At 43.1% G+C, this 21,840-nt stretch overlaps 1 protein-coding gene across 1 annotated transcript; it reads left to right on the forward strand.

The window, feature by feature from the left end:
* The first annotated feature begins 270 nt into the window (after positions 1 to 270).
* LOC139346111 (E3 ubiquitin-protein ligase RNF19A-like) lies at positions 271 to 21,749 on the forward strand. The gene is made up of 10 exons (XM_070985014.1): positions 271 to 448; positions 11,385 to 12,205; positions 14,904 to 15,112; positions 15,263 to 15,407; positions 15,918 to 16,080; positions 16,232 to 16,346; positions 16,824 to 16,982; positions 17,805 to 18,024; positions 18,259 to 18,402; positions 18,808 to 21,749. Exons 2-10 carry the CDS (start codon positions 11,598 to 11,600, stop codon positions 19,607 to 19,609), a joined length of 2,565 nt encoding a protein of 854 aa, XP_070841115.1. The 5' UTR covers positions 271 to 448; positions 11,385 to 11,597; the 3' UTR covers positions 19,610 to 21,749.
* The last annotated feature ends 91 nt before the right edge of the window (positions 21,750 to 21,840 follow it).

The following is a 21,840-nucleotide window of genomic DNA, read 5'->3' on the forward strand; positions in this document are numbered from 1 at the left end:
ATGCTTCCATGTTAATGCATCAGCAACAACAAGGGGCTGCATGCTTTTACTGTTACTTCATTTTATCATTAATACATTTTAATTTATTTAATGTAAAAAGAGTTATTTTCACTTGTAATTAAGTATTTCACGGTGTTGTTACAATTTTATGCAAGGAAAGATTATGAGTACTTTATGGTATCGTTTTCGTTATTGAAACCCAATGGATATATTTTATTGTGAAAAACTAATTTTTCTGACCGGAAGTATGTATGTTTTTGTAGTTATTTTGTTCTCGGGCTTGACATCAAGAGTCAGACTCACTCGGGGAATGTACCTCGGCTGTCCTGCGAAGTTTTCTGCAACATTTTTTTTTTTTTTTTTTTGGTTAACTACGGCTGACTGAGAAATGGAGACAGTGGTGTACACTTCTGTTGTGAAGTAAAAGGAGACCAGGGGAAATTTAACAGTGAGTACTATAGTAATTATCTTAACAGACAGAACTCGCTAACCTTTGGTTAATATAATATATCAGAACTTCCTCCTCTTCGAGGCTGACGAGGGGCTAGCAGTTTTTAGCTTTGTTAGCTTGTAAATTCCTCTCGCTAAACTGCAGGTCGGCAGAAAGCCTCTGCTGGCACCAGACAAAGTTTTATGACTGTTAAGGCTACTAACTCAGATAAGCCATATTGTCGGTTTAACTGTCTAGCAAGTGAGAGAACACAGTGGCTCATCTAGCAACTCTTTGGGCGATTAAAGTTAGTCACTAGCTTCCTGCTAGCTAAATCTGATTTCGTTAGCTAGCAGGCTAACGCTGCTTAGCCAGGTGGAAAGTGTAAACAGAATATGGTCTTTCTCGTGCCGAGCGTCCGATTACACATGTGGAGACGTTTTAGGTTTTTGTGAGTTACTGTAATGTTGTCACTTCGTGTAAAACGACTCATTTCTATTAAAGCTACGTACCACTAACTTAGTCCGCGGCTTTCGGAATCGAAATAACGTTATCCTTAAATCTCCATTTCGGTACTTTGCGGTCACTGTTCAGGGCTTTAAAAGACATGTTCGCACATATGGTTGAGCTGAGAAAGCAGAACTTGCTTATCATTGATCGCTGGAGCAGGTCCAGACCACTAAATCCTTAATTACTTTACATGTTGAGCTCTTATCTGATAAGCCATTTGGACTGAATGGTGTAATGTTAGTGGAGAGGCTGCCTTCTTTCATTTTCATTTCTGACCGCAGCAAAGTGAAGCTTCACGACATCAGGATCAAAATTAATTCTTATTTTAACGTTACACACGCCGATATCTGGACCCTATACTAGTGCAGTCAACGAATAGGTATATGGTGCCCTATTTATGGTATTTAATAATTCTTGGTGCACATTTTTAAGTGAATTATCACTAAAACTGAACTTAAGTACTGCTCTATGGTGCTTGTACTTTACTGAAATATTAGATGCTACCCAGAGCTATGTATTGTACTTATACTCCCCTACATTTATCTGATGGTTCTAGTTGCTCACTTTGCAGATTAACTGTTAATGGACCTACAATATACAAAGTAAATTAAGACACCTGCTGGTGTATAAAATGAGTAAAATTAGCTCTGCCTCAGCCAGCTATATAGTATATATTATAATATTTAAATGCTGCTTGCTTGTCAGTGCATCAATAGTAATAATTTAATAGTATAACATATAAAAATAGCACTGACAGAGTCCGTTTTGGTATGTATGAATACTTTACTTATATACTTTTTATTGCTGATAATATGCACCTAAGAGTAAAGAGAGTATTTTTAAATTGTGGTATTGCTGCTTTTACTACAATGAAATGTCTGAATGCTTCCTCCATCAGCTGTGACTCTTCGCTAAGCACAGTCATGATTCAGTGAATGGAAATGCTCTCTGACAATCTTTCTCTGTCGACACTTTATGGCGCAGTCAACAGTGTTTCACTGAATAGGTAACAGGTCAGTGGTGAGGCCAAGTCCTTCCTTGTTTGCCATTTGACTTTTATAGCATGCATGTTAAATTAATTCAAGCCGTCCTCAATGGAGCTTTCTATCAGTGAGTCGTAGTGCTTTGTTTTCTCCTAATGGTTCATTACTGTTTTAACTTCCGTCTCACTCTCAGACTGGCTGAATGTAAACTGAAAGAAACTGTTTATGCTGGCAAAGTTTGGGAACATTTTGAGAGCCGTGTGTTTGTTGAATTGACAATAAATCAAACTCATGTCTTGTCATGACTCAGTGACCCGTCAGCGGTATTTCTCACCACCGATCCAAGTCATGTGTTTAGAGTTTGAGTGCCAGACAGTACGCTTTCAAACAACGTATTGTTTGTATATGGAAATATTGACATGTTGGGTTATTTTTAAGCATTTTCCATTGTTTTACGTTATTTTAGCCAAGGGTTATGTCTTAAAGACCATATTTTCATTTTACACCATGCAGTTGTTTTCTGTGAGTAAGTCTGTGATGAAAGAAGCAATTCTTGTCCTCTTGTCACTTATTGACACACAGGGCGGACAAAAATTCTCCAGTCTGGACTAGGTTAAGGCGAACTAACCTAACCGAACTAACTAGGTTAAGGCAAACTAACTGGCTGTTGTGCAGAGGACAACATTATAATCATACTGTATGTTTAAGAATATTTTATCTACCAACAGTATGTTAGATGTGCTATGTGACAGTCCTGTTTATTCTCTTAAGAACAAAAAAAAAGTCACCTCCCTGTTGGACCTTTCACACCTGCAGTCCATCCCTGAAATATTGAGGAACATTTCCTGCATGGGGTCATGTGTGAATAGGGGCAGGGATGAATATTCAGGGACATCTGTACCGCCTCTACCCACCTTAAGACCTAATAACATTTCAGGGAAAGGACCAGTATGGCTGTGTTGTGAATGAAAGCAGTAACATTGCAGGGAGAAGCTCGTAAAGGATTACGTCCATCCGACAAAAGACACCTTCGCGTACAGCGAGAAAACCAATCACAAGACTGAGTATTAAATACATTACAAGAGCATCGGACAAAAACATCTTCTTGCCCACCATGTTCCTAAAAATAATGAGACGTCTTTCACAGCTACCCTTTTTCTTCTGTTGACTTATATGGTGGTTGGCATCTGTAAGTGTTGTATTACAGCCACCCGCTGAACTGTCATTTGCCTAATTCTATTCATGCCTGAAAGGTTATCCCAGTAATTCAGTGGGAGCTATGTGTGAAAGAGGCTTATCGTCGTGCGAACGTGACTGACAGCCAGTGACAGAGACACACAAATAACAATAATGTCCCCTGTCTACCAGCCTGGACACTTATCTTCACTTTCCTTTTGGCTTGGACAGATAGTGGACACGTTAACGTAGTTTTTTAGTTTCTGTTGGGTTTGTGTGTTTTGACCAAAAAGATGAAGTATTATCACAGCCTGTGGTCATCTTCATATTCCTGTTTATCTAGCAGTAATTCCAAAGGATTTATGACCACGTAGATGCAGACATTGCTGTCGGTGTGTCTTTCCTCCTCCATTGTAGCACAGAATGGAACAGAGCTGTCTCCCCCATCACACCACCCATCTGCTTCCTCCCCCCCTGCTGTTTGGGGTTTAAAAGACTTAAACAGAGAAGACAGACAGTGAGGAGACCATCATGTTATGTAGTGATCGGAAGAGGGTTGATGGAGTGGATTTACCCTCTGTCCCTATATGTGAAACTGAATTTCATCCAACATTTGGTTTCAGCCACAGATGGTGGTGAGTAATAACAAAAAAAAGAACCTATAACAGTTTGCATTCTGGGTAATTCCCTCCACCATAATGAGGCACCACTTACAGCTCAGGTGTTATTCCCCTTTTAGTTCCTGCAGGAGTTCCAGTTGGTAGACAGACATTATTCAGCAGGTCTTCTTCACTAAGTTAGCTGTTAGCCTGCAAGGCTAAGAGGGGAGCTGATAACCTCTGCGTAATGGAGAGGTACAGGTCCACAAACCAAATGCCTGCATGGGAGACCACTGAGGAGCCCCTCAGGACAGCTTCACCTCTTCTGTCAAGTCGTTGAGTGTCAGTGTTGTGTTTTTTGTCTCATGTAAGTGCATGAGGACACGTGTACGCGTTTGACATGATACACATTCATGCCAACGCACTGTCCCCCTGATGTTACAGGTGGTGGTAACGCACCAGCGAGGGAGTAAACATGGCTGTAAGCAATCCAGGTTTCAAATTTTGAAGAAAAATCAGCTCTGCTAATGGAAGGAAGGAAATGCGTCGATCTTGTTTGTTAGACCTCAAGGACACACACAGTGTGTTTTGGTTAGTAACATTATATGTAAGCACAACTTTTGTTCGTTTACAAGAAAACGCCTCTTGGTAACTTTTTTTAAAGGCTCTCTTGAGAGAAGAGGATGTGCTCCTGGTGATAAGGGCCCAGAGCTGCACATGTGGCTCCCATTGCAGCTCAAGCCCACTCTTGTGGGCTATGTGACAATTTTTGTGTTGTGGTCACAGTGGCATTTACGTCATGCCTAGAGACCCAGAATACTGGTGGGAAACTCTGTTAAGAATTCGAGCTGTCATTGAAATGAATGGGCAGCAACATTTGGACTCACAAAGTTCGTCCACAATGTGCCTCTTCTCTTTTATGGTCCTTGTCAGAACCCCACTGGGTGACGTAGATACCCCTCTATATAGTAGGCAAATGGTATCTCCTTTTCTGTAGCGGGGGCAAACACAAGCCATCTTTATTTGCTGTCTCCAAGGGTGCTGACTTGAGAACTGGCAAAATAATACAACCTCATGTCTGAATTGCTTTTGGACGTGATAAAACCATTTGGACACATTTAATGACGCTCAGATGAAGCCGTCGCCTCATTATAGTGTACCAGATACAGTGGAAAAATACCTTTTCCTGTTGGCTGTAAATCAGACTGTTTAGTAAATAGTGCTGAAAGCAGCCTCAGAGGCATTCTCTCCCGTGCCTCCTGTCCCCACTCTCTGTGGAGCGTCACACATTATTGTAATACTTTGGCTGGCAGATAATAGGCTAAATAGAGATTCATTAAGATACAGGATTATTTTGATGTCTAGCTGACAGAAAGTTGGCCTACACCTGATGAATGCTCGGCAGTCTAACAATAACCTTTTCTTCCAGTGTGAATTCACTTCAGAGGAACGTCTTGTGCCGTAGACAGCAGGGAGAGTTTCAGAAAGCTGACATATTTCCTCTCAGTGTGGTAGGTAAACAAGTAGCTTTTCTATAGAGTTTGTCACCCAGCCTCTGGGCTGTTCCTCCGTCTCGAGCCGTAAGAACCGAATGCATTGTCATGATCAGGAAGTCTGTTGTCCAGCTGGAATGTGACCGGAAATTAGTGTACGTGGTGAACACTTGAAGCCACTTGTTTGCAGTGTTGGAAGCTGATCATTGTATGTCGAGTTTCTTTGAAGGAAGGCATTGGCAACCAAACTCGCAAAAGCCCAGGAAGCTCACATCCTCCATGCCTAAATCTGCACTTCATTTGCACTGAGAAGCACAGCATGGACAACAAAATTGAAGGGATCCTAAAAAAAATGGTTTTCCATGTTTTCTGTTTATGTAAAAAAACCACATATGTGCATGCATCCCTGCACTCATGCATTCACACACACACACACACACACACACACACACACACACACACACACACACACACACACACACACACACACACACACACACACACACACACACACACAACCTCACATGGCCTGAACACTTAACCAGCTGTCCTTTAGCTCCAACCAATCTTTCCACAAAATCTTGTGCATGTCTGTGAATCCACTGGAAAGTTATGCCCCTTTTTGTGATAGGCCACTTCCAGTGCCACACCTCCTGTTAGTCTGTCAGTGTGAACACAGACACACCTTGACACGCACACACCTGACCTCCATGCTAAACATCAGCGTCAGAGGAGGAAAAGTGTGCCTGCCAAAGGGTGGGGAAATTTTTGTGGACCAACTAACAGCTAGAGCTATCGAGCTGCAGTCTGCAACCAGAAATCCAGTTTTAGTATGGCTGTTAATCCATTCTGAGCAAGTTAGTGTTGCTTCATGTTTTTACATGGCACACAGTGACCCGGAAAGTTTCATCCTGGTCGGCTTAACTTGTGTTTTCTGTGGAAATAGAAGAAGCACGGCTTAATGTTAATATTCAGGAAAGGATGTTTCTTTGGGAGAGGGCTGTGTTCTGTTTATAGCTTATTAATAGTCCAAAATGTATTTAAGAAACATGGTTTGATGTGCCAGTGTGCAGTCACAGACCTGTAATATAAAATGCTCCATTGCAATTTGGTTATGCACCTAATTGTCTCCTTTCAAAATTACAGGCAATGGAAACCTGGATTTATTTTGTTTATTGCAGTGCAGGAGCCAACATGTTATTGCTTCGTGGTCTGAAGGGCCATACTTGTTAAAACCATTACCACTGCTGCCCCGGGGTGACACATTTTCTTACGATTTGTTTTCCGTCCATCTTGACACGTAAATTATAGTTCGGTTCTCATAAAGTCTCATCAGTCTCACATTGACCTGTCCCTCTAGTCGAAGGCCACAGATTTAAATCGAATTACAATGGTGATCGCGATTTAGCACCAGCTGATGCTAAATTTTCTTTTAAGGGTTGACGGAAGATTGAAACCATTTATTCCGCCGCAGTTGGCTTCCTGTCCCGGGGTTGTCTCAGGAACTGGGACACCATCCCAGTGTGTGAGCTGCGGTTGCATGTGATTGCCCCTGGGCCACAGACCTTGAGTACATGCATGTGCGTGCACACACACAAAGACACACACACTGACCGCAGTCACATGGAAAGTCCCACTCACTCTCAGTTCAGTGCAGAGGCAGGCTTTTCCAGTTTAATTACGCCTTGGGAGTGTAATTTCACATCGTCTTGTGGGTTGCTTGAAACTGCTCCTCTGTCTTGTTAAAATTTCCTCTTGCTCACATGACTTGGCTGGTTCACCCAATACATCATCAGGCTTTGTTATGATGTGGAATTATAGTGTTAGAACATCACTTTAGCCAGTACCAGATGTGCCTCACAGTGGAAGTTAACTTCATGGTCACTCGCTTTATCATCAGAAAAGCATTTTCTGCTTTCCTTGCTCCATGACACAGTTCAATGTTCAATCTAGACATTTTTGAGCAGCTGAAAGTTTTCAGCAGCTGCTGTTAAAAGATCATTTTACTTGATTGCATGGAGTATTTATATTTGTAAGTCTGCAGATGTTACTTGATAAAATGAAGCTTTTACACATATTTTCTCTGTACGCACTGTTTCATGTCTTTAAATTCAGCACAGTCCATCTTTGTGTCAGTGGCGTAATCGCCCTTACAGTACCTCGAGGGAGTAGCACCAGCAAACTGTCCGATGTGTAGCCTCACATCAGCTCCTTACCCATCGGTGTTGTGTGTCGGTTAAATTTCAGATGTCATTTGCAGGCTTTGGGTTTTAATTGCGGCCCTTAAACTTTCAGCACTGCCAATTAAAAGACATTATTCTTTACAGCTTGGCTGCAGTGCTAATGGCTTGATGAGAGGCAATTATGGTTTAGACTTTTTAAAGTCTTATTTATCTTTAGTTCACAGTTCAGCCTATAGGTTAACTTTACATGCAATGTACTTGTATGTTATAATCAGCTAAATATGGTTGTAAAATGTAGTCCACACCCATGTTTGTTGGAGTTGTTTTGTTTATTTCTCAGGAGTCTATTCAGAGCAACACTCAAATTTCAAGCGTACTACATCTTCATTGGGTCCTGCTAATTTTTCCATGCCTGTGCAGTCTGTTACTTCTACCTAACTGCAATCTAACAAGACGTCTTATCAGCATGTCCCACCTGCCATTCAAACTGCAGTTATGTTTTTCTGTGTCACGCTTCAGTCTGAGAATCTACAGCAGCTCAACTACTTGAAGTGTTGTTTCTGAGCCCTAACAGCCCCATTATCATCTTGATATCACAGCAATAACAGCATGACCTTAAAAGAGCTGAAAGGAATAAATGTTTACACTGCCCATATTTAATAGTGCTTGTATTGTATTACGATCAAGGCGTGTGGATTAGACCTAATGTTAACACTAAATGGAAAAGATATGTGGGTCATGCTGTTTTGATTACATTTTACACATAAAATGCTGCTTAAGACAGTGAGCCTCATGCATCTTCCATCCTGAGCTCTTCACCACAGGGTGTTTGCAGTATTTAGACCTAATATTTCAAATGGTGTGATGGTTTACCCAGGCGGACTGCAGTTTGCTCCCGTCATCAAACAGCCTCTTGAATGCACATTGAGGGGTCACTTGTGATGAGATTCTGCTTTCCACTTCGCATTTTTCTGTCAGAAACTTGCTGCTGCTAAACAGGAAAGACAGCAATTTGTGCCTGTTCATATTCAGTTGGAGAAAACTCAGTATTTTTTGTAGTTTGTTTAGGTAGAAAAATATACTGCGTTTAAGAGCTTTGAGTTTGATTTATGTTTGCACTGCACAGCACAGGTGGGCACACATCCCAGACCACCTTCAAAATGTGACCTGAGTCAGTGTGTTTTAGGTGCATTCAGGCCTACTTTTAGAGTTGGTGACTTGTGATCAGACCACCCAAGAGGAATGTCAGTGCTGGTTGTTACTGCAGAATTAATTCAACTTACATGGCTGATATGGAGGAGGAAGGAGAGTCAGCATCTACACATGTGCAGTCGGCACAAGACTGAATCTGGCCTCTGGCTGTGCAGCTAAAAAGCAGTCTTTTAAAACTCTTCTCTAGCTCTAAAGTAGCTGTAGTAAAACTTAACTGCTGCCTACAGGTCATCACGAGGGGAGAAAAACCGCAGCCAGTCAGACCAAGGTTTCTGGGTTATGAGAGCGAGTGTTTGCACTTTGCAGGATTGTTGTCCCAGTTGAGATTTGCAGTGGGCTCGTTAATTAGTCACCTTTTGGCTCCCGCTGGAATTTTCCTGAAATTAGTCCCTAATGACGAACACACAGGCACACAAACACAACAGCATACAGAAGCAGAATCATTCTTTGTCCTCTGTGTATTATGCTGTAGGACTGAAAGATGAATCTGCAGTCATAGGACACGCCAGGACCAGCGAAGGCAAAGTCTCACTCTATTGCACAAATACGGAAAGTTGCTCAAATTAGGCCCGACCCTTTAAAGTCCAATCAATGCCCTTTTTTTAGCTGTGTCACTGCACATGGAGCAATGCAAGGGCAACGGCATCACGGACTATAAACTTTACAAACCAAGTCTTGTCTCTAAAATGACCTTACCATAAGTGTGGCGCTGGACAGCGTGACCCCTGTCTGTTGGCTGCTCCGGCGCTCTCAGCTCTGGTGCTGGCTGTCAGTGAAGTTGGCTTTATACTACCACACTGTATTTCTCAGGTTTTTAGGTCTGAAGTGCAGAGACGAGTTGTCTCTGGAAATCCTGATTTGGGGATGACCTTCGTTCAAACGAAAGATGGAATCTCTTAATCAAGGCACAGAATGTGTTCGTTGCAATAGAGATGAACATTATGAAATGAACTGATAAATCAAGACTGAATATTGTATCTCGTGGTCAAAATAACAGTATATTAAAAGGAGATGGAAGGATTTTTTTTAATAACGTTGCATAAGCCTCAGCTGCAGCGCCTCTTGCTGATGTCAGTTGTTTGTCTGCAGTGCTGCATTTTGTTGGTTACCACATGAGAGAGTTGGACACATTTGAGGACATAAATAAAACATGCCGTTTCTTCACTTAAGTTGAGAACACACCACTACATCATTTTAACATTCATCATTTAATGACCTGATTTGGCTTATGGTTGTTGTGGATTTTGGACTGGTCTGCAAACAACAAGCAGGACAGGTCACCTTGAAAAATCTACAGACTTTCTCTTGTAGCCTGCAATAGTTTAGTATTTAAATCTCTAATTTCTTAGCTGACCAGTTAAAGCTAGCATATATCCAGTGTTTTTGATGTTGTTTACAACTGGAAACTGGGTGATATTCATGCTGAAAGGGAAACAGGGATGTTGAGCCCTGTGAAATCCATTCTAATTTTAATTGTTCTGAATTCTGTGTTTTACGATTAAAGCAGTTTTCTTCATCATTAAGTCTTAATCATGTGGCAATATTCAAAATGTAGTGAATATCAATTAATTCAACACAACACAACATTGCGCTATTTAACAGATCTTCTGCAGGACAGCCTCCATATGCAGCTCTATCGCAGTGCGTCAGCGGGGCTGATGGAGGCGACTCACAGTTGGGCGACGCTCCTCCTTTAAAATGCTTGAGCAGAAATGGACGTAGCTTCCTCATTTTTTCCAACAGAATATCTGACTGTGCATACAGTCACAAAGTCTTCAACAAACTTGTGTCTTGAATCTGCAGATGTGGTTAGAAATTGCATCCACTTTTTGGCAGTTTCTGCCATATTCCTCGCTTCCATTTTCATCATCACATTCCTTGATTCAGCCCCTGTCCTTTCCATCGTGTTAATCATGGGGGCCTGTGATGTTCAGGGTTATGTCCCTTACTGAAATGCAAATAATGAGACGCTAGTACTCATTTCATTCTTCTCCTTCCATTAGTTGGTCTCTTTAGGGATCAATTTAAGGCAGGATGTTTATCCCAAACATGTAAATTCATTAGTGGAGATGGGTTCAGTCATCTCTGTGGAAGCTCACACAGCACCTTGCCCACAAACTGTGTTGATTTATTTCAGCACGAAGTTTGCCATTATGTCTTTTTTGTTGATGTGTTTCAGTGGAACAGAATCATGAAAATTCATTGTAACTACTTGTTTGTTTCTTTGTAACATCGGCTTTTCTTCATATCCACCACTAGTTCACTTAATCTCTGCTCTCACAGACGATGAGTTATGCTTTAGTTGTTCACACGGTGTAAAATAAGAGCATGTGGAAGCATTTGAAGGTGTGGCTGCTGTAGAGGCACGCTGACACAGCTGTGGCCTCATCTGAGACTTACGATGGGAAAAACACAGAATTTTGTCTTGTTTTGCCTACACATGATGAATGCATGCTCCAGGGAAAGCCTGCAGTTATTTTATGTGAGCAGTTTGGTGTGCACAAACGCACATACACAGAAGAAATGGCTGAAAAAATGTCTGAAGCCTGCCAGAAAGCACCTGATTGTGAAAGAGATGGCCTTTCCTTAAAACAGAGACCCATGAGAAGCCTCGACTGGGCTGTCTTGTCTTAGATTTCAACTAATTTTTAATGTTGTATCTAAAGTTATATTGGTTGTTACCCATCATGAGGAGCATACCACCACACTGTGCTTCTGTTTTTGCTGCAGAACATTAAAAGTTAATGCATCCAGCTTTGTTTCTGTACCTGATTTTCTTTTTTTTCTACCTCTGTCAGGTGGTGTCCTACATCTGAACATCTACATCTCATCACTGTGATTTAAATCAGGGACAGACCACACCACAGACTTCCAGACAACTTCCAGCCACTATGTCCTAGCTAACAGGGACCAAGCCCCCTCCCCTGACCACCCTGTCCCTTGATACCCTCTCCCTCTCCCCCTCCTTCATCTACTCTGGTCGTAGCACCAGCGCCGTCCCTCCTGGCGTGATGAGCAGCCTTCACCAGCAGCATCATGGCAGCACAGGCTCAGAGCGAGACCTTCACTCGGCTGCCTCCTCTGTTAGCCTCCCCTCAGTTAGAAAGACCCCCAAGAAGCGCCGTCTGTCCCTCCACTCACTGTTTGGTCGACGGCGACGGCCCGACCGCGACCCCAAGCGCAAGTCCAGGCCTCTGCAGGCTGGCGGTGGAGTGGACGGCATTGTCAGCACCGAAAGCGTCCAGCAGGAGACTTTCCATGAGAAAACATCTGCCCAGTCCGCACCAGGCGTAGCATCGACTTCATCAGCGTCGGGTTCTTCATCGGAGCTGCTGGAATGCCCTCTGTGCCTGTTGCGCCATGCGCGCGAGCGCTTCCCAGACATCATGACCTGCCACCACCGCTCCTGTGCGGACTGCCTGCGACAGTATCTGCGCATCGAGATCTCAGAGTCTCGAGTCAACATCTGCTGCCCCGAGTGCTCGGAGCGCTTCAACCCACACGACATCCGTTTGATCCTGGGGGACCGGGCCCTCATGGAGAAGTACGAGGAGTTCATGCTGAGGAGGTGGCTGGTGGCTGAACCTGACTGCCGCTGGTGCCCTGCCCCTGACTGCGGGTAAGGATGAGAGCTGAGGGATTATATAGACTACACAGTGAATGACATATTAGGACAACATGCTCTTTACTTAAAATCTGATTTATTTGAAGTCTTGAAGGGAGACAGGGTGACATGATGGTTTAGAAAGGGGTTAAATCTTTTAGACAAGCCACATAAAGATTATGGAGTCAGGTGCAAATCAAGGATAGGAACAAACCTACGTCCACCCAACAGTTTCAAGCATATGAGGTTATTTCCACATAAACTGCAACTTTTATTTAACATTTTTTATTACACTATTTCAGCTACCTGAGATGTGCCTGATGATTCATACTTCTGATATAACAAAAACACAAGTCCCAAAATAACAGTAAGCAGCCACATGAAGGAAACTTCAAGCCTGTAATCTGGCCTTTTGAAGTTCACCCCGGCTTCTGCATTGATCCCTGAGTTAAAAATAACTTGGAGAAGTAAGAGACCTATTTATTCTGTTAGCCTAATGAGTCAGTCAACAGACGTGAGTAGCAAGAGCAAGATTCCCGTTGTTATGAGACTGTACCTGTCATTTCTTTACCTCCTGTAGAGGGACTTAATGTGTGCATCACTAAATATAGCAGCGTATTTAACAGTAAAAAGGAGCACAGAGCAAATATGAATAAGGTTGTACGTTTTTGAAGAACATAAAACTTTCAGGTCAAGTTCAGCAAACCTCTGTCCATTCCTCCAGGCACCGCTCAGGAAAAAGATGTTATTGAAACTTCGCAGAGGGAGAAAGAGTTTTTCTGTTTTCCCCTCTTTCACGAGGAGGTGACAGTTTAGGTGAGGGTCAGGTCAGGGTCTTGTATGTTTGGAGCTGGTAGGGATACAACACTTTGCTCACAGGGGCCTGAACAGAGGCTAACAGCGTGCTGTCAGGCTCACTGGGTCACCCTGCTTTACTCTTTGTTCAGTGCATGTTGAGGCCATGGTTACCACCGGGCATACATGGTCAAAGTGCTCATCTGATGCAGATGCTAGCAGGTGTCTTTTAAAGAAAACTCTTGGTGCTCGTGGCTCATAGAGTCATGTAGCAGCTACTAGCCCACATTCCCTGCATTCACTTATAATGGTAGCTTAGTTTTGAGCGATTGTTGAGTTCAGTAATGACTCTCCTCTCTCTCTCTCTCTCTCTCTCTCTCTCTCTCTCTCTCTCTCTCTCTCTCTCTCTCTCTCTCTCTCTCTCTCTCTCTCTGCTGACCCTGTCTGGTAGAATAATGGCTCTTTCATGAGTTTTGTTTTTTTTTTTCCCAGCCCTCTTCATCTAATCAGTTAAACACTGGCTCACTGGCACACTGTCCACAGGTTATTGCTGTCACTTTTTGTTGTTGATAATGACGCCTGCTGCATTATTGGGACGTGTTGGTCAGCTCAGTCGGGTTTATTAAATTTAAGAATCCTGTGCACATATATGTACTTAAAGACACAAATTATCTTTATGCAGGGTAGAGTCTTGAATTTACATTGGTGTCATGTTCAGTGCACATGTTGTGTTTTTGTATCAGTGTAAAAAGAGTTAAAACTGAACAGCAGTTGATAGGTCACAATTACACAACCAAATGCATAGTAATACCACCAAAAAGCCCATTTGGAAGGTCTCCCATCCACTTTACGACTTTTACTCCGCTTGCCATCAGTTTGCCTCACTGAGGTGTGAATGCAGACGTCTGGAAACTGTCTAGACTTTCATGCTCTGTAGGTAAATTGTGCCCACACACACTAGTACTACTGGAAAGTGGGTTAGTTTGAGGGGAAACATAAAAAAAAGCGTCATAAAATGATGTCATGAGGTTGATTATTAGTACATGTGTTTTGTATCCTTCATCTGACATGAACACGCTGAAAATCACTGTCAGTATTTAATTCTACAGTACATGTGATCCACTCTTAACCCCTTTTGAAACATTTATCTTTTTGTAAATTTTGACCTAAATGAAGACCCTGTGACAGTGAAACCATCTGCCACCAACCAAACCACCAATCTGCTATGGGATGCTGAACAACTGGAACAATCAGGGTTGAACTGAGGTTTTCGTTTGTGTATTTGCTTTATTAATATGCTAACCTTTCCACACTACCTAAGGTCTTCCTTTAACAGAGAGCAACACAAGAAGGTTTGTGAGTCACCAAGTTCGTGGAAACAGTTGTTACAATTAATTTTATTTTATTTTTTTACAGATAATAAAGCCATTTATTTGAGACAGTAGTTGTGTTTGGATAGAAATTACTTCCGCAGCAACAGACTTTTATAATGCCAGTTTGTCCAGTTGTATTAGATTTGAATGTTTGTAACATAACAGTTGCTGGACTTTGCCTCATTCATGCCACGTACCTTTCTGAGATTGACCACCGTGATGACTGATGAGGGATGCTTTGGTGACGTGCAGCCATGCAGAACTGACTGAGCCAGCGCTGGTTTATTGTAACAGCTCATTAGTGAAATCATCATGGAAAATCAGCTGATTTCCTGTGTTTATGTAACAAATACTTCCTAAAGTTATGTAAATAGCAGCAGTGTATACTATGAAAGTGAAATGTGTTTTTATACTCCTGCTCTACCCCTGCACTTGTCATTTTAGCCCTGCTGACCTCTAGTGTTGTGCTAAACTACTATGTCCATCCTGTCCTATCAGATACCTCTAACCACAATTTGGCCATTTTTTCTCTCTCTCTCTCTCAGTTACGCAGTCATTGCATTTGGCTGTGCCAGCTGCCCAAAGATCACCTGTGGGCGTGAGGGCTGTGGGACGGAGTTCTGCTACCACTGCAAACAGCTGTGGCATCCCAACCAAACATGTGACACAGCACGACAGCAAAGGGCCCAAACCTTCCGGCTGAGGAGTTTCAGGTCCTCCTCCCTCAGCTACAGCCAAGAGAGTGGAGCCGCAGGTACAATGCAGATAAATACCTCACACACGTCTGTACCTTCACCTTATCTGAGCCTCATTCTCATGCCAGATGAATTCACAGTATACAACAGACACTGTTAATATCCACCAAAAATTCTTCTCTTGCTTTCCCTCAATCAACCTCCACCAGGTGATGACATCAAGCCATGCCCTCGCTGTGCTGCCTACATCATCAAGATGAATGACGGAAGCTGTAATCACATGACCTGCGCTGTTTGCGGCTGCGAGTTCTGCTGGCTCTGCATGAAGGAGATCTCTGACCTGCATTATTTAAGGTGAGGCCAACGTACAGAGGGAAAAAGCTGCTTTACTGCACATAGTAGTTTCTACAGTTGTGGGTTTTTTTCGGCATTTTGCCTTTATTTGAGCCAGGAAACATGTGGAGAGAGGGGTTTAACATGCAAGAAAGGTCCTCAGCCAGACTTGAACCATAACACGAAAGATTGTGTTGAATTTCAGTTTTGAGTTTTAAGTTTTAAGTTAATTCTTGACCTTGGAACAGAATAATCCTAAATGTATTGCTGGCATCAAATTCAGAATAACCATAAATTTACTAAAATCAATGAAGTTAATGAGGTAAAACATTAAATGTTTTGTCTTTGTTCTATTTTCAATGGAGTATATGTTAAATTTTCACAGTCTGTTTCATTTGTGCTTCAAGCTGAAGCACCAAACATTCTTTTTCATCTGTTCTTACCACTTGTTTGAGCCCTAGTTTCACATACTGTATTCACACACTCTCTGTTTGCCCTGACAACCACATTTCCTTTCTTCCTTCCTCTCAGCCCGTCAGGCTGCACCTTCTGGGGGAAGAAGCCCTGGAGCAGAAAGAAGAAGATCCTCTGGCAGCTTGGCACATTGGTGGGCGCCCCCGTCGGCATCGCCCTCATAGCCGGCATTGCTATCCCTGCAATGATCATTGGCATCCCAGTCTATGTGGGCAGAAAGGTGAGCTCTAACGCCAGACAGCTGAGGAATGATATAAAACCATAGGGGTCAAAGCCAACAGTTTATTCAGATAGAGTGAGGCAGCTAGAAGGCAGTTGTAGTTCCAGGGATTTAATTTTTTAAGGTAATTAACAGTGATCTTCCTCCCCAGATCCATAATCGCTATGAAGGCAAGGACATCTCTAAACACAAGAGGAACTTGGTAATAGCTGGTGGTGTGACGCTGTCTGTCATCGTGTCGCCTGTGGTCGCAGCAGTCACTGTTGGTAAGAAAGAAGGGTGTTCTCTCTCTCATGGTTACCACCAGGCATACATGGTCAAAGTGCTCATCTGATGCAGATGCTAGCAGGTGTCTTTTAAAGAAAACTCTTGGTGCATCGTGGCTCATAGAGTCATGTAGCAGCTACTAGCCCACATTCCCTGCATTCACTTATAATGGTAGCTTAGTTTTGAGCGATTGTTGAGTTCAGTAATGACTTCTCTCTCTCTCTCTCTCTCTCTCTGTCTCTCTCTCTCTCTGTCTCTCTCTCTCCTTTGCCACCTGTTTCCCGACAACATTTAAATTGTTTATAAGAGTTTCTTTGGAGGGTCACTAGTATAAAACTCCATATAAAAGGTTTGAAAATTGGCCCAAAACATTTGTCACAATCCATTCTTTCTGCTTTGAACTGTCTAAATAAGTGAATATGCCAGGGAAATGTGTGTTGCATTGTCTAACTATGTGTCAACATTGTGTCCTGTAGGCATCGGGGTCCCCATCATGCTGGCTTACGTCTACGGAGTTGTCCCAATCTCACTGTGCCGTAGTGGCGGCTGCGGAGTGTCTGCGGGCAACGGCAAAGGGGTTCGGATCGAGTTTGATGACGAAAATGACAACATAGGGAGCGGGGCAGCAGCCACAGGTGAGCATCTGTAACTAAGTGAAGAAAGCTGAGAACGTAATCACAAAAGTATGCAAAAAGTGCATACATTTCCTCTCCTGTCATATGGTGACTGTAGACCAGCTTGTGTGTCAGTATTATTGGCACACTCAGCGCAACACTTGAGTATTTATGAAATACTGGCAGCTATTTCCAGCAACCACAACACAGTGTGGTAACTGTGTGCACTGACACGTTTGTGCTCTTGTTTGGCTTGCAGAAGTACACAGACACTTGTCAGTGCCTTTGTGTGTACATATAGATTATTCATATCCAGCAAAGTGCCAAAACAGTTGATGGGAGATGAGTGTTTGAGCTGTGTGATGGTGTGAAATGACTGGCGCACTGTCAGTGGTTTTTCCCTGTCAGCGTGCGTTTGTCACTGTCGAGCTGACGGCTGTGTGAGGTCGAGCTTGTCGTGCTTCCCCAGGAGGCGTTTAGGGACACGGATTGTATTTCTCACAGCCTCTGTCAACACTGCCGGTGATAATTTTGAATCCAAAGGACAGCAGGGGCTTTGACCTTTCCAGAAGCATAAGGTGTGAGACTTGATGACATCTATTCACACCTAAGAATTTATCAATCTGCCGTTCCAGGGTGAATTTAAGACCCATGAATGTCAGTAAAGTCTTTGATATAACCACAGGATTAACCTCAAGGCCCTCAGTTTCTCCTCTGTTTGGTGTCATTTGGGGTCACATGCCGCAGTTACTCCTCATGGTTCATAGGCCTGCTCTTTTTTGTCAGTCAGCACCTTCTGTAAATGATTAAAATCACCCTTCCTCTATCCGCTTTTCTCCTTAGACACGACTTCAGTGGCTGAGACTCGGCTCAACAATCCCAGCCTCGGAGACGGAGCGAGCGTCGGTGGCCTGACGGGCCTCAGCCTCAGCGTCAGCGGGAGCCACATGGAGCGCTGCGGCATGAGCTCCACACAGCGGGACAACATGAGCGACAACGCCAGCACCACAGCCCTCGCTGGGACCAGCATCACCGGCAGCCTCTCCGGCAGCTGCTACAACAGGTAATAAGACAGGACCTGGATTTAAGAGATGAGAAAATGTTACTTTTTGACCAGCAGAGTGCCAATTTCATGCAGGTGTGTTTATGAATTCATATAGACCATGATAGTGCATGTTGGCTATTTTGAGATAATATTCAGTGAGTGTTAATGGATACTTTTGGATCTGTACTCGACAAACCAAACATGTGGTGTCTGGTCACTTGTTTTATATTTTGTGTCAACTGTTATTTCCAGGATGGAGGTGCAGGCTGATGTGCAGAAGGAGCGCTGCAGTCTGAGCGGGGAGTCAGCCACCGTCAGTCTCGGGACAATCAGTGACAACGCGAGCACAAAAGCCATGGCAGGATCTATCCTCAATGCTTATATGCCTCTGGAAAGGTCAGCAGTCAGAGCACGCTCATCCTACATGTAGCAGCAGCAGCACATGTCTGACCTATTTTTAAAAGAAAAAAACAACTGTCCTAGTTTTTCGAGTACCATTTTTTTCCAGACGCCCTGTGGTCAGTTGTTTGAAGGAAGGTCATTGTGTGTTTTTATAAGTATTCACTGCAGTGTACGCAGTGTGCTTTAGTAGAAAATGATGCTGGAAGTGCATAGTAACAAATCAGGGGGATAATTAAGGGTTGATTTGGTTACTTGTGTTATTTAAGGAATTGTTTGTTCTGTAGTCAAAACTGGAATAGTTGATTCTTAAAAAGCATGCAAGTGAATATGCATGATAGCTGAAACTCAAATGATTTCTCCTTTTACTGTAAGTTCATTTTGAGTGACTGTATTTTGCAGAGACAATAGTCTGGAAGTCCAGGCAGAGGTGGAGTCCAAACAGGACAAGGTGAGGCACTGCAGCGCCAGCAGCAGCCTGGATGAAGCCAGCTGTAGCAGTAGCACCAACGGCCTTAAAGGTGCGAGCGGCGGTACATGCTCATGCACCCCTTCCTGCTGCTGCGCGCAACAAGACAACCAATGCTGCCCCTCATCGCCATGGTCAAAGGATCCCTCCACTTCAGGCGGCAAGAAGAGTAAAGGAAAGCTTTGGAAAAGAGCCAGCAGCAGCAGCAGCAAGGGAGACACTAAAATTAACGAGACCCGGGGAGATGTGGATGCTCAGCTGCTGGAGCAGCGCAGCACCAACTCCTCTGAGTTCGATTCACCGTCGCTGAGCGGCAGCCTGCCCTCAGTGGCCGACTCGCACTGTAGCCACTTCTCATCAGAGCTCAGCTGCTCGGATCCTGAAACCTCACGACCGGCTCATCCAGCCTGCTCCGTCTCGATGGACCACCATCCCGCCACGGCCTTCAATGACGTCACCATCGCACCCATGCCCGAGGTGGAGCACGACCGCCTGGAGCATTATCCACCTCAGAGTAGCCACCCAGCCTTCAGCCGCCGCCTGCTGTCGTCATCTCCGCCTGCTTCACCAAAAGAGGGAAGCAGTGGGACATTTCTGTACATCAGCGAGGAGGGCGGAGGCGACATCGCAGACACCGAGCCGGAGAAAGACGAGAATATAAAAGAGACCACCAAAAACACTGCCGCGCAGCCTGTAAGCCCAACAAGGAAGCGCTGCATACAGACAGATATCTGAACGAGCTCTCCTCCTCTCTGGGTGTTGGCGGTGTAACCACTGCTAGCTCAGTTAGCCTTATCGCCTAATTTTAATCTTGAGTGCATCGTGGGTCAAGTCAAGTTTAAGGCTGTAAGTTTAAATCTAATTATATTTTAACTGCTGTGGAGGCAGGAATATTGTGTGAATGTCAACCTGTACAGTCACAGAGAGGGTCGAGGTCCACGTAGGAAAGAGATTATGTGAATAAAGTAAACAGGAGCACAGTAAAGTCAGAGCAAGATGAGTTGGTTTTGTTCTTCAGTGACAGAACGGCAGTCAAGTTTCAGCCAAGTCAGTAGGTGGAGTTGAATGTATGTGGGTGGTGTAAAGTACGTTATCAGTGTGGTGAGATACTGCAGAAGGCCCATCCAGCTGTTATGATGATCTGCAAAGTCTGACCCCTGAATGGTTTTCTGAAAGATCCCTTGTCTTTACGCTCACCCGAAGCAGAACTGATAAAAGCTGGATAGGAAGAGGTCAAATGCCCGATATTCTTTTCAATAGTAAGTTGAGCTGCTATGTTAAAGCCTGGTGACATCTGCAAATGTCTGGTTTTCTTCGGGGGTTTGCATGAATCAGGGATGGATGTGTCATCACTGTGGTCCACCACTGTGCCACCATTTCATTCTGTGACCTCTAAAAATGGCATGAGAAACACCACAGCTAAAGTATTGTTGAACCTAAGAGGGACCAGTCCATACAGTAGCAAATTTTATTTTTCCATAATCATCTATAAGAAAAAATATTATTGTTGCTTTTTGTTTATAATGTGACTCCTGTTTTTTTGTGCTTTGTCTTTGCTTATTTTTATTTTCCATTTTGGGAAAGTTGGTGTTAATGTTGAAGCCCTGTGTTGGGTCCAAACTTTTTAGTATAATCGGGTGAGACGACTCAGACTACAGCCTTTCTTCCCTTTTAAAATATTGGGGAGTAAAGACAGTGGCCATCTTGTATTAATTGATCTTCAAGAACGAGAGTTTTAAGTTTTTCCACGCAAAGGTAAAGGAGAAAAACCCAATTTTTAATATGAAACTGTAGCATTTCTTACAATTTACAGGGCTTGTTTTAGTAATCAGTCACTAAAAACTGGGAAGCCAACCAAACAATGCATTTGCAATAATGAGCTCTGATATACTTAAAGGTGCAATGAGAAACTCCTCTTGTGTAATTGAGCACACAGATCTGTCAGTGATTTAATATTCAGTCATGACTTTATCATGGTATAGGGTTAAAGTTTTGATTCTCCCTCGGTAATATCCAAATCAAAATATAAAGTCTGATTGAAACATTTGGGTGTATTTTAATAACAATGTCCTTTAAGTTGTTCTCTTAAATCCTTGCAAATGATTCATGCAAATAATTTTTATATTTGTTGGACCCACAGTGCCTTTTGGGGGGTGGAAATCCTTTGTATAGTGTTTTTATTTTTATTTCCTTTTCCTCATTCTGTATGTCTTCAAATGATAAGCATAAAAGTCATGTGGGAATGAATTACATTTGCCTCAGCAAATGCTTGAAATCTGATGCTAAATGCTCCCCCGAGTGCTAATGCTAGCTGTCACACTAGCTTGTGTAGCCCACCAAAGACTGCTGTCAGGCCACTGCAGTTTAAACACTTGACAGATCCGCTAATGGAGTTAATGATCCCTGAATGATTTCCTTTTAGAAATCTGCTTTAATACAGTTCAGTCAATGAGGTCGAAAAGTGGCTTCTGCAGATTTGAGTAGTATTTTGAAAATGTTTCCCTAAAGTAGCCAAAGTCAGTTCACCTGTGGTGACGGTCAGCCCCTGTTGGCAATAAAACCCCTTTTATTCAAAGCAATCAGCAAATTGAGCACCGACCGACTGGCCGGGCTCGGCATAAAGAAGCTGTGGCTTTGGCAGAAATAGTGTCTGCGCACCTGAAAAGCCTCCAGCTGCAGGACATTTCCACCTTCTGTTAAAAAACACTTAATTTCCTGTGAGTTTTATATTATTATTTGAAGACTAGTGCCAGGTGTGTTTTCTAACTTGGTCAAAAGAAGCGTATGCTAATCGAAAAGGTATATATTCCCTAATTATTTGCTTTATAATGTGCATGTAAATGCATATCCTTAAACAATAAAACTCTCAATAAAGCTTGTTGTTTGTATATTTTGACATGAAAATGGTGGTTTTCTGTGTTGTAGTCATTTTATGCTGCCTCAATTGTTTTAAAAGGAGTTAGTTA

The sequence above is a fragment of the Chaetodon trifascialis genome, chromosome 17 (genome assembly GCF_039877785.1).
Source record: "Chaetodon trifascialis isolate fChaTrf1 chromosome 17, fChaTrf1.hap1, whole genome shotgun sequence".
Lineage (NCBI taxonomy): Eukaryota > Metazoa > Chordata > Actinopteri > Chaetodontiformes > Chaetodontidae > Chaetodon > Chaetodon trifascialis.

Coding starts and splice junctions, on each gene's coding strand:
- LOC139346111 (XM_070985014.1), top strand. CDS start 11,598: ATGAGCAGCCTTCACCAGCAGCATCATGGCAGCACAGGCTCAGAGCGA. Junction 12,206..14,903: donor TGCCCTGCCCCTGACTGCGG/GTAAGGATGAGA, acceptor TCTCTCTCTCAG/TTACGCAGTCATTGCATTTG. Junction 16,983..17,804: donor GAGCGGGGCAGCAGCCACAG/GTGAGCATCTGT, acceptor TTTTCTCCTTAG/ACACGACTTCAGTGGCTGAG.